At 35.5% G+C, this 13,624-nt stretch overlaps 1 protein-coding gene across 1 annotated transcript in view; it reads right to left on the reverse strand.

The window, feature by feature from the left end:
• Nucleotides 1–2,636: 2,636 nt before the first annotated feature.
• The window catches only part of SMS (spermine synthase), a 417,092-nt gene continuing 406,104 nt past the window's right edge, over nucleotides 2,637–13,624 (reverse strand). Inside the window, exons 10-11 of the mRNA XM_053706374.1 lie at nucleotides 11,442–11,557; nucleotides 2,637–6,382 (exon numbers count right to left, since the gene is read on the reverse strand). Coding sequence (XP_053562349.1) covers nucleotides 6,340–6,382; nucleotides 11,442–11,557 — 159 coding nt within the window. The 3' untranslated portion in view covers nucleotides 2,637–6,339. The remainder of the gene's footprint in view (nucleotides 6,383–11,441; nucleotides 11,558–13,624) is intronic.

Here is a 13,624-nt window from a genome sequence, read left to right on the forward strand (position 1 = left end):
AATCGCTAAACGTTTAGACTTAGATGACACATCCGCAGACCAAGGTTTTAACCATAAGGCCCTGCGGGCTAGTACAGCAAAACCTGAAATCTTTGCTCCCAGTTTGATAACCTGTAGGGAAGCATCAGTAATAAAGGAATTAGCCAATTTAAGGGCTTTTATCCTATCCTGGATCTTATCAAGGGAAGAGTCTGTCATAATAGCATCAGACAACGCATCAAACCAATATACCGCAGCACTAGTGACGGTAGCAATGCACACAGCAGGTTGCCATTGTAAACCTTGGTGTACATACATCATCTTGAGTAACCCCTCTAATTTTTTGTCCATAGGATCTTTAAAGGCACAACTATCCTCTATGGGGATAGTAGTTCTCTTGGCCAGAGTGGAAACAGCTCCTTCCACCTTGGGTACTGTTTGCCAAGCCTTCTTGATAAGAGTCCGCTATGGGAAACATCTTTTTAAAAATAGGAGATGGAGAAAAAGGGATACCCGGTCTCTCCCATTCCTTAGCAATGATCTCAGAAGCTCGGTCTGGTACTGGAAAAACCTCTACCGTGGAAGGTACATCAAAATATTTGTTTAGTTTACTGGATTTCTTAGGAATAACTACGACAATGGTGTCGCTGTCATTCAATGTAGCTAAAACCTACTTGAGTAACAGACGGAGGTGTTCTAGCTTAAACCTGAAAGATACAACTTCAGTATCAGCAGGAGGAATTACACTGCCATAATCTGAGATTTAACACTCAGATGCTACCGAAGTATCCTCCTCCTCTGGCTTTTGGGAGGGGGTGTCCAAAATAGCAACAACTGCATCAGTAACCTCGCTAACTGAATGTTTAATTATTCTCTTACATTTTCCCTGCAACATGGGAAAAGCAGACAACGCATCAGAGACTGCAGAAGACATGAGGGAAGCAATGTCTTGCAACGTAACTCCAGGAGGAGTTAGAGGGGAAGCGCAGGGCACTGCATTTGTGGGCGGTAAAATTTAGGACGCTTTAAGAGAAAGCTGCGGCATATATTGAACATTGTCATTTGACTCCTGGACAACATCCGCCTTAGAAAATGTTGGCTCAGAAAAAAAGTTTATCCCTATAATTTAAAGTCCTCTCAATGCATGAGGAACAGAAAGGGATCTGTGGTTCCACATTGGCATCAAAACATAAAGAACAATTGACACTTTGCAATGCCTCTTGGTCCATTCTGACTCATAATGGATCAATTTAACAAATAATAACCTTAATCTTTTTCCCTTTAAATCGTAACTTTCTTACTTAAGTCTGCAGAATGAAGTATTAAGTTAAATAACAGAAAAGAAACACCTCTACACCTCAGCTTCTTTGCTGAGGTGCCTACTTGGCCTGCTACACCGGAGTTTTGTCCCCTTTCAGTAGATAAACGATCCAGACTCCAGCAGCAGACGAAATGAGCCATTCTCCGGTCCTAGAAATGCATGCTTTCAGAAAATCATGCGTTTCTAGACAGACCCTGGAAATTCTGTTCCTCCGCAGTGAAGAAAGTGGCGCTCAATGCAGATTTCCGCCTCACTTAGCTCCGCCCCTCATGGGCGTCCTCAAAAAAAAAAAATCTACCGGTCGGCATATTGTTTAAAGTTTAACCGCCGGGAGAAGTTGAACCACCAGTGTTTAAATACCGAGCAGACTATTCTCAGCCCCATTGCCTGCATAAACTGCTGTCTGAGAGTCCTCTCCAGTATAGGAGAGTTTAAGTGTCCTTTATATAAATTAAAGTGCCTTAAAATAAAATGGCTGCTTTTTTTCTTCTCTTTGAAATAAAGTGCCCACTTTTTGTGAGTGTTTTCTCCTTCCCAGAAATAAATAAAGTCAGCACTTACCTCACAAATCTGCCTGACAGCAAGGCAGCTCACCAGGTTTGAGAGGTCCTCTCCCTCACATAGACCTGTGGAAAGAAAAAAGACTGATTAATTTCACTCAGGCTTTCAGAGTTAGGGCAGCATAAATTATATGGGAGGCGCAGTGAGAATTATGTCCCACAAGTTCCCATTGCTCTAAAGCCACCACTGCCCTACTGAAGAGACTGATGTGGACTATGGCTACACCCTAGGACAAAGCAGCACAATCTTGCACTACTTAGAAAATGATTCTTCAAGCAAGATTTTATTATTTTTGAACACCTAACTTTACCACTTCCTAGCTCTAACACAGGCAAAGAGAATGACTGGGGTGGGAGGGAAGGGATCTGATATTTAACAGCTTTGCTGTGGTGCTCTTTGCCGCCTCCTGCTGGGCAGGAGTGATATATCCCATTAGTAATTAGATGATCCATGGACTCATTGTGTTATTAGAAAGAAAAAACATTGTATTAGATGTAAGAAAAAATACTGTAAATCCATAGATATCACATGCATACACTTTATGCAAAGAGATCTCAATGTTTTGTGTGGAAATGTATGTTGTTTATTAGTGTGGTAAACAATGAACTCATACAGTTCACTTGTATGGTATTTAAACTGTAAATGTGGTTTTCTGCAGTAAAAAAAATAGATATTTTCAAGAAATTGATTAAAGCAAATTGTTGGCTTCCAATTTAAAAAACACAAGAACTAGGAAAGAAAAGGATTTGTATCCAGTGAACAGATAAACAGAGTGTTACGATTAACATAGTTGAAGTAGTTTATTATAGGATCATATTCAGCAAAAGTTCAATAAAAAAATGAAATTAACCACACAAGTAATAACTGTGTACCTTTATTTAAACATAGGTACTACATGATGCAGCAAATGCAAAAGGCAAGCATTCTTCTTGCAAGTCAAACCAACAACAATCAAGTTTTCAAAATATGAATAATTTTCAAATGGAAGCAGGTTTAGTGCAAACGAGGAAAAAGGAACCACTACTGTACATCTGTTTGTGCACATGTGAACCTACGCCCTGCTTTATTTGTCAAACGCATTTGTGAATGGATCTACTAATCTATTTTAGTATCTATTGCAAACACTCACTAAGAAATAAGAGTACTCATCATTCCCTATGTTATCATATAAAGCTGATTCACAAAAATAGCTGTGATCTCTCTTTAATTAGTGAATCCGCTCTATAGGACAAAATAGTGGTTGCACTGATTTGTACTATTAGATTTGAATGAATTTTTAATAAATTTAGGCTTGCTTTTTGAATTAAAAAATTCCTGCACTAACAAGCCTGATGAACCCAAATGATAAAACATTTAATACAAATAATGACAAAGTTTCCCTCTAAACAAAGCAGATTTAAACACAAAACCAAAAACAGAAAAAACAATGTTTGTTAATTGTTTTCATGTGTTTGTTCAACTGTAAGACAATTTTCTTACTTTAATTCAAACAATGAAGAATTTGTTTAAAAATTAAAAAAAAAAGCATTTCTAACAATTCAATTTTATATAATGGGACTTACATTTTTTAAAGAGATTATTAAATTACAGTATAGTAATTATTAACAAGGTTCACTTAAAAAACAATATTTTCTTTATCTTAATACCAGTATTCTCAATGATAGGAGTGCAACAGTGCTATTGTACAGACGCTACAAGTACCTTTTCTAAAATGCTTTAGTGCTGCATGATTAAAAAAAAATCAAGAACTTTAGAATATGTAGATGTGGTTTGGAAAATTGAGAACAAAGTAGATTTAAAGAAATGTAAAAACTTGATAAAATGCAGCTGTGTTTCGCACGTATTTAGGACTATTTTATAGTCTTCAAAGGAATTTAAATTCTTCAAATGGCATGTTTACATTTAAATGTCATTTGAGCTTTTAAGCTACAGTTTAAATTAAAACTTGACCCTGATTATAACTAGCTTTTAGTTAAATCCCATAACATTCACTTGTCTCTGAAAATAAAGTAATTCTAATTTCTCTTGATCCTGCTTGTTGCAGAGGAAGAGAACTCACACCATATAAATACTAAGCTTTTTCTTTAAAAAAAAAAATATTTAAACTAAAAATTTTAGTTTTAAGTTCTAACATTTAGAAATCACAATACAACAAGCAAACATTTTACTTGTATAACCAACTATTATATTAAATACATATAAGCATATGTATAAAACAAACCTCTATTATTTTTTTTAAAAAAACGTGTGTTTTTTTTTTTTACAAATATGAGACTATAAATAAAAAATCATTCTAGCCTATGGTGTGAGTATAAGAAGCTTGTGATTTTTAATAATATTGAGAGTCACATTTCCTGTTTTTAACTTCAGTTTAGGTGTAGAAGCGTGGGGTAAATATGTAGTAGGAAAAAGTTTTAATATTTGGTCGTTTGTATTTTTAGTATGGCATTTATATTTAAATACACGTGGATTTGAACAAACTAAATGCAAAAAAGTATTCCTCCTTTTCTAAATTGTGATACATTAGTTGAAAATGTAGCAGGAAAATCCCCACTGCTATTCACTAGTTTAAAACAGGCCAGCTTTTCAGGATCACCTTGGGTGAGAACAGGTAAAATAACCGTGTTTACAAAGCAGCTGATTATTTCACCTGTTCTCTAGTTCAGTGTTTTTCAACCAGTGTGCCGTGGCACACTAATGTGCCGTGAGAGATCCTCAGGTGTGCCGCGGCAGACTGACAACAGTGCAGGGGTGTCCCTCTTTCAAATTTTGAAATATTGGGAGGTATGTGACAGGCTCATCAGGCATCATTTACAACCATTACATATTGACATTCATTCACAGACAATCATTATGATTGTTTGCTTGTTTGCGAATGAATGTCAATATTTCATGTATAGTTTGTAGGAGGCATGGCATGACAGCACAGTACAGTGTGTGTGTGTGTGTGTATATATATATATATATATATATATATCTCCTGTATTAGGCTACAATGTGTGATTTTGTAAAATTTTGGGATGGTGGTGTACCCCAGGATTTTTTAATGTAAAAAACTGTGCCACGGCAAAAAAAAGGTTGCAAATCACTGCTCTAGTTCAGATATCCTCAAAATCTGACCTGTTAGCGAGGCTTGAGGACAGGTTTGAAAATCAGTGCTATACACTAAATCATGTAAAGCTTGTCCACATTTTAGTACAGAGGTTACATTACAAAGGGGATTTAAAAGGAACTCATTGTTTTATTAAGTATAATTTACTTTTCACATCAATGTATATTACAGTACTACAGTGCTGAGCCTATCACATGTCAAACAACAACACTTTTTCAGTTCTATAAAAAAAAGAATGCCTGGTGGTTTCAAGTATAAAATAATGGTTTGCCTGTTCTTGTACTTTGTAGTGTTAACTACTATTCTCAAAGAAAAAAAAAAGTCTAGATTTAGTTTGTAGAAGGTGCTTCAATGACCAACTGTTCATTGATTTAGTCTTGAAAAACATGCTATAAGTTTCCCAGAGAGACCACAATCTCTTGAATGTAAAAAAAACAAAAAAACACAACAACAAAAACAAAACTATACAATGTCTACATAAAATAGTCTGCATATTTAGAAAAGTATGATAGAAGTTTAAGACCTGCCTTACAAATAAGGGCCCTTTTGGAAGGCTTTAATGGAAGCACTAAGGGTTCAATATCATTTTTATAGCACCAAACTACATAGGGTGTGATACATGGTATAAAAGAATGAAAAAAAAAGTGGATGCGTCCAAATTTTAGGTTATTGACAGCTAAACATATTGCTGTATATTATGTATTGTTATTTTAAGTTAAAACACTAAAAATTCTTAGCAAAGCACGTCATCATATTAGACTTTTCGCCAATATATACATACACATACATATCTATATATACAGTATATATATATTATATATGTGTGTGTGTGTGTGTGTGCGGATATGTGGGGATTCATTCCAAGTCATGTTTAATATTTAACTGTGATGGGCATCTACTCGTGTTTTATTGTAAATGTAATTATAAGTGAAATTATTTTATTATTTTTTATTATAAAATGTAAATGTTCTAGACACTACAAACTAACTGTAAGTAATTGGAAAAAATTGTTTTGTGGTACTTGTTCAAAAACTTAATAAAGTAACAAATGAATAAAACAGATCACATTCTTCAGGTTCAGTGCATTTAGCAGCTTAACGTTTGCTGCCAGTCTCTAAATTTGCTTTCAAAAACCAAACAAAACAACAAAATTTAATAAAATAACGTCCCAGCTCATCAAAATATTCATTTTCAGTTCACTTTTTCTCAAACTTAAATAATATTTCCAACCTCCAAGTACAACATTTATACTAAATTTTCTTTAGGATTATCTACAGCGTATAATTTACTTTTTTCCCCAAAAAACTGGCTCCATGCAGCAAGTGCCATGCGTGTTCTGCTCTATGCAGCACTGAGAATAAGATTTTCAGGAATTTGTTTTTTTCTTCCAAATTGTGTAAAACACCCATCTGAAACAGGAAGTCAAGGAGAACGAAGTATGAGAATAAACAGACTCCTATTAAGACAGATAACATTTTGACTCATTTTCATGGAATTTATTCTAGCTACATTCCAGGGAATACAAATCTATACATCTTTACAGTTCCAGACAAGCTATTTAGTCACCTAAAAATGAAAAAAAAAATATATATATTGGTATTTGTTACATAGATAATTATCAGGAAAATAAATAGTAAAAGTTATCAATAACTAGTTATTAGCATATTTGCACATCACTGAAAATACCAAATGTTTTGCAATTTAGTACTTATGTATCTTTGACTCTAATATTTTCATGCCCCTAACTTCCTGCAATTGCGAATTTCCATTCTCTCACAGAAAATGTTTAATCTGTTGTTACACTGCAAAAGGATTTCTTAGAAAGGAAAAAATGACAAACAGCATAGTTTAACATTCAGTATCACTGATTTAAGAAACTGAAAAGCAGCATTATTTCACCTCCCTGTAGCGCTATTACAGGTTTTGAAAAAGCAGGTTTTTGCGAGCGATATGGTGGCGTTGAGCTCCATAACGCACCGAAATACAAGCGCTGCTTTGACGTTCTCGTGCACGATTTCCCCATAGACATCAATGGGGAGAGCCAACAAAAAAGAAGCCTAACACCTGTGATTGCGGAAACAAAAGCTCCATAACGCAGCCCCATTGATGTCTATGGGGAAAGAAAAAGATATGTCTAAACCAAACACCCTAACATAAACCCCGAGTCTAAACACCCCTAATCCGCCACCCCCGACATCGCTGCCACCTACAAAATGTTAATAACCCTGATTGGAACAGCCAATAGAATGAGAGCTCAATCCTATTGGCTGATTGCAACAGCCAATAGGATGAAAGCTCAATCCTATTGGCTGATTGCAACAGCCAATAGGATTTTTTCCCCTTTAATTCCTATTGGCTGATAAAAATCTTTCAGCCAATAGGAATGTAAGGGACGCCATCTTGGATGACGTCACTTAAAAGGAAACTTAATTTTCCAGCGACGATCGTAAGAAGAGGATGCTCCGCGCCGGATGTCTTAAAGATGGACTCGCTCCGTGCCGGATGGATGAAGATGCCGTCTGGATGAAGACTTCTTGCTGTCTGGATGAGGACTTCCCCCAGCTGGATGAAGATGGAAGAGGCTTTTTTTATTTTGATAGGGCTATTAGATTAGGAGTAATTAATTTTTATTTTTGATTAAAAAAAATTGTAATTTAGAAAATTGTATTTTAATAATTTAATTAATTTTATTTTATTGTAATGTTAGCTTTTAGTGTAAGGCAGGTTAGGTTTTATTTTACAGGTAAGTTTGTATTTATTTTAACTAGGCAGCTAGGAATGAGTTAATAACTATTTACTAACTAGTCTACCAAGTTAAAATAAATACAAACTTACCTGTGAAATAAAAATAAAACCTAAGATGGCTACAATGTAACTATTAGTTATACCGGCGCTATGGAAGTCCCATTGAAAAAGGACTTTTTTTAAAAGTGCGGTACTGACGTTGCGTGACGGCCAAAAAGGTGTGCGGTAAACCTATACCTACAAGACTTGAAATAGTGGCGTTAGGGAAAATGCAGCATTATGAAACATAACGCTGCTTTTTCACTCATAACGCAAAACTCGTAATCTAGCTATGAACGTGTTACAGTCCTCTCCAACTATAATCGAGAGGGATAACAAACAAAAGATATATATATATATATATATATATATATATATATATATATATATATATATACATACATACACACACACATTTAGACATGTACTGTATCTCACACACACACACATATTTAGACATGTATCTCACACACACACACACACATATTTAGACATGTATCTCACACACACACACACACACACACACATATTTAGACATGTACTGTATCTCACACACACACACACACACACATATTTAGACATGTACTGTATCTCACACACACACACACATATTTAGACATGTATCTCTCACTCACACACACACACACATTTAGACATGTATCTCATACACACATATTTAGACATGTATATGTATGTATCTATATGTTCAAGCCATCTTTTTTTCCAATTACCTGAGACCTCATATTTATGAGTTTTATAACTTTTGAATACAATTAAATTTTTTTTTTTATTAAACAGTGTTTTTATGAATACAACTGTAGCTTTAAAGCTATTTTTCATGTTTTTGTATGCAACTTTTTTATCATACATAACAGTTAAAGGGATAGTAAACATATTTTTTTTCTTTTGTGATTCAGACAGAACATGCATTTGTAAGTAACTTTCTAATTTACTCCTATTAAAAAAATTCTGCCTTCTCTTGGTATCTTTATTTAAAAAGCAGAAATGTATGTTTAAGAGCCGGCCCATTTTTGGTTCAAAACCTGGGTTGCACTTGCTTTTTGGTGGCTAAATCTAACTAACCAATCAGCAAGTGCAACTCAGATTCTGAACCAAAAATGGGCCGGCTCTTAAGCATACATTTCTGCTTTTCAAATAAAGATACAAAGAGAAGGAAGAAAAATTGATAATAGGAGTAAATTAGAAAATTGCTTACAATTGCATGCTCTATCTGAATCATGAAAGAAACAAATTGGGTTTACTATCCATTTGACTAGAGTTCTGAAGTTGTGCAAACCTGACGCTTGTTAAATTAAATTGCTCTCACATGCCATTCATAATCTAGCCCTCAATCGCCATGAGGTCCAATTCATAGTTTTGAGATCTTGATAACATCAACGTTGGAGCAATAAGAATTGCTGAGGCTTGTTCCTGTTTGGAGGAAAGTTTTATAAATCCTGTTGAACAACCAGGGAAGCACTAGAGCATCTATCAGACTAGTTGAAGGTCCCAAGACCTGGCGCAATACTGGGGCAGTTTGTGATTTATGTGACCACGAGATCTCTCTCTGGCAGATCCCAACATCTCACAATTTAGAGAGAAACTTCCCGATCCAGAGATCATTCTCATGGGTGAAAAGACTGGTGACTAAAAAAGTATGCCTCCCAACTGTTCACCCTCATCAAGGAGGCAACATGACTTGGGATCATGGGAAGTGATAAGGATTTAAAGCTCTTGTGTGTTGGTGTATTTTTGTCTCCTCCTGGTGGTCAAGAGGGGAATTTCCCACATGTGATGACTCCTAGGGGTAGATTTAACAACTGTCGGATGGACATGATCCACTGTAGTGGATCATGCCCGCCCGACAGCTAAATGCCGCCAGCATTGTGCAATGCCGCCCCCGGCACATTCACGGCCAATCGGCCGCTAGCAGCGGATGTCAATCATTCCGATTGTATTCGATCGTGATGATTACTGTCCGCCTCCTCAGAGGTGGCGGATAACTTAAGGAGCAGCGGTCTTACGACCACTGCTTCTTAACTTAGGTTTCAGGCGGACCTGAAACTTTGGGGGTAGATTGCAGCATCCGCTGCTTGTTAAATCTACCCCATAGACTCTTACCATCTGATGAAATAAATGTTATGTTTATTTACAAGTGAATGTTCACCAATATCCCTTGTTTTATGTAGCTATTTTGGTCTTATTGGCAGCCCACCCAAATATGTATCTAAACTCTAGTTGTGTAAGGTTTTCTAAACCAAGCTTGTGGATTTGTATTAAAAAAAAAAAAGAAGACTGACCATCTTCCATTGGTTAAATCACCCCGCCCAAGCTCAAGTGTGATCATGACAGTGTACTGGAGTTGTATATAAAGTCAGGGAGTTATTCTATTGTAAAGAGAGAAGTATAAATGATTCAGCCAAAAATGCAAAGTATTGTAGTGTTAGGACCAGCCAACATTTGGTCACCTTGTATGTTCGCGACTGGTTAAGCAGAATATAACCATATTGCGTGACTAAGATCCTAATTTTAATATAAAAGTATCTGTGATATTTGAAGGCAAACTTGCAGCATTTAAAAATGTTTTGAGTATTCCCTATCTGGACCCACATTAGGTGCCAGATATTAAAACTCACTAAAGGCATTTCATAGGGACTTTATTTTATAATGTATTTTATAATTGTATATTCATCATTTATTTGTTCCCTTTTCATGTAATTTAGCTCTGAAAACTCAGCACTTTTTAATTCTCAGAAATTGAAATACACACTGTTGAATTCGAAAAGGCTAACTGTTATATATCTGTGCCTTATTGGTATAACAGATAACAACTGCAAAACAATGTACTTTATACTAGAATGTGCATTCGGATCCTTCATTAGAATCCAAATGTGGAAGAAGGCGTCCACTCATGGCATTTGGCTCTTTTCAGAGCCAGATTTATTCCTGTGAAAATTCAACACACTAAGATCTATGCAAATCCAGATCTTAGTGTGTTGAACTTTCACAAGAAGAAATCTGGCTCAGAAAAGAGCAGAATGGCACAAGCAACCGCCTTCTAATCCTAACAAAGGATCCGAAAGTACATCCCTTCTTTATACTAACTTTATGATCATTGTTAGCCTTGTTGTCTGTGCACTAAAGCCCAGATTGGCTCCTCCAAATAAGGCAAATGGGGGTAGAGTTTGGCTATTGAAAAATAATAGCAGTAAAAAGGATGTTAATTTATTTTAAAAATATTAAGACTGAGCTGTTATGCTATTCTATAGCAACATAATGAAAATGTCCTGTAATTACACCGTGTTTACTGTCCCTTCAACAAAGGTATTTTTGTAAATGTATGTATATTAAAAAAAAAACAACATAAAATGTAGCCACCAATCAGCAAGTGCTACCCAGGTGCTGAACCAAAAATGGACTGGCTCCTAAGCTTACATTCCTGCTATTTAAAATAAAGATACCAAGAGAATGAAAAAATGTTGATAATAGGAGTAAATTAGAAAGTTGTTTAAAATGGCATGCTCTATCTGAATCATGACAGAAAAAAATGTGGGTCTCATATCCTTTTAACTTGCCTTTGTGATTCTAATTTAGTCAGAAAAACATGCTTGAATACTTGGTGATACTTTGAAATCAGTGTATGAGATAGATAGACAAACAGATAAATAGATAGATAAAGGATACAATTCCATGTATGAGGGAATGCACACAATTTCCTTAGAGAACTCTACAGGGCAATAAAGCATGTTCAGCTGTTCTTCATAAAGCATCAGAGCCTCAGTCAGGTTTACACAGTTTCCCTGTGGGAGGAAGCAGAAGAGGAAAGAAAAGGTAAATTATAAGCGTATTGACAAGTAATATAAATGATAGCCTTGTGAAGGCTAATAAAGCAGTATCAGAAGCATTTGTCACAGGCTCTCTCAAAACTAACAACAACAATGTTCCAACCTCAATGTACTGTCAGAAATACCAGGAATGCAAGTGTGATTAACCTCAACACAGCTTAAAGGGATTTAATAGAAAAAAACTATTAGTTTAAATGTTCTCATAAACCCAAAGAAACACCGAAGTCTGAAAATGAACTGCTTCTATCAATAAACATTTTTTTTTAGTTTGTTGTTTTACTAAACTGACATCATAAAACTTTTATTACTTTGAAAAGAAAATGAAACAAAAATCTTTACCTCCCTACCTCACACCATACAGTGGCAGGCTTGTCTCCTAGTCTATAAGCAGCAAGCTGTGCACACGGCTGCAGCTCATTGGCTAAGCTGATACCAAAGTATTGCTTGTACACCAATAGGAAGAAAGACTTATAACCTTTATTTTTTAACTCTTCTTTAAACTAATAAACATTTTACAGTGCCATTTTTATTAAAAATGAAAGGATCTGGCAAATGAAAAAACATAAATTATGCTTACCATATACTTGCACACAAACCACCAAAAACAATCAGCGCAACAATCACTCAGCAAATATGTGTATATATATATATAAGGGAGAGTGTAACCAAAATTATGGCAATGGGCAATGGTTAATTACACTAATAAAGATATTATGCTGATAGTAAATTGTCCAAAATGACAGCAGTCCAAAAATTGATTATATATATATTTATGGAATGTAGTAAATTGTCCCCTCTCATCAAGTGTATAGATTTTTATTAATTAATTTTTTAAGAATTTATTTATTCTCTTCCTGCCAATGGTAATGAAATGTTAGGATAATTTATTAGTTTTTAAATTTATAATTGGTGTTGAGATAGTAATAAGTATAATACACTTTTTAATATTTAGGATTTTAATTAATTATGTATTTATCAATTTGATCCTGTATTTTCATCCCAGTGTATACATGTGCTTCTTTTTTCTGATCATTTATGTCATTTTATTAATAAGGTTAGATAGCAAACTGTTTTAGATACAAGAATAGGATAGTATATCAAATTGTTACACATTTTTTGTCTAATATCTTTCAAACATGAAGTGTAATAACCAGTTCTATAGATAGATGGTGCTGTTGCACAGGATATAAATTAGTGATGAAGACATATCATGATAGATCATTATTCCTCTTGTGAAAGCGCCCAGCAGGGGGCGAGAAACGCGTTGAGGCTACGAGCTCTGGAAGCCTGTGTGTACAAGGACTAAGGGAAATGTGTATCAGCTGTTTGTCGGGTGTTGACGTCACACGCCGACCGGGAAATCTGCTGCTGTTCCCCCAAGCAACCTTAGACCACACAAGCACCCGGCTATATCGCTATATTCGAGTAAAGAAACCTTTCTGTGCATGTTTTTAAATCTTACATTGTGAGTATTCTGGTCAAAGTTTTTTGTCAATAAAGTGCTGTTTGTTCATACAATATTGCACTATTGGAGTCCATCTTTTTGTATTCACAGACTGCGCTGTTTTCTGTGGGATTGGAGATGCTTACCATATAATTTAATTTCCTTCTGTATAAGGAAAGTCCACGGCTTCATTCCTTACTGTTGGGAAATACTGAACCTGGCCACCAGGAAGAGGCATACACCCCAGCCAAAGGCTTAAATACCTCTCCCACTTCCCCCATCCCCCAGTCATTCTGCCGAGGGAACAAGGAACAGTAGGAGAAATATCAGGGTATTAAAAGTGCCAGAAGAAAAATATAATTTAGGGGCCATCAGAGAACACGGTCGGGGCCGTGGACTCTCTTTATACAGAAGGAAATTAATTTATCTGGTAAGCATAATTTATGTTTTCCTTCTTATTATAAGGAGAGTCCACGGCTTCATTCCTTACTGTTGGGAAACTTATACCAAAGCTCTAGAGGGCACTGCATGATAACAGGAGGGACAAAAAGAGAGGCAGACCCTAATCTGAGGGCACC

This window comes from Bombina bombina, chromosome 3, assembly GCF_027579735.1.
Source record: "Bombina bombina isolate aBomBom1 chromosome 3, aBomBom1.pri, whole genome shotgun sequence".
Lineage (NCBI taxonomy): Eukaryota > Metazoa > Chordata > Amphibia > Anura > Bombinatoridae > Bombina > Bombina bombina.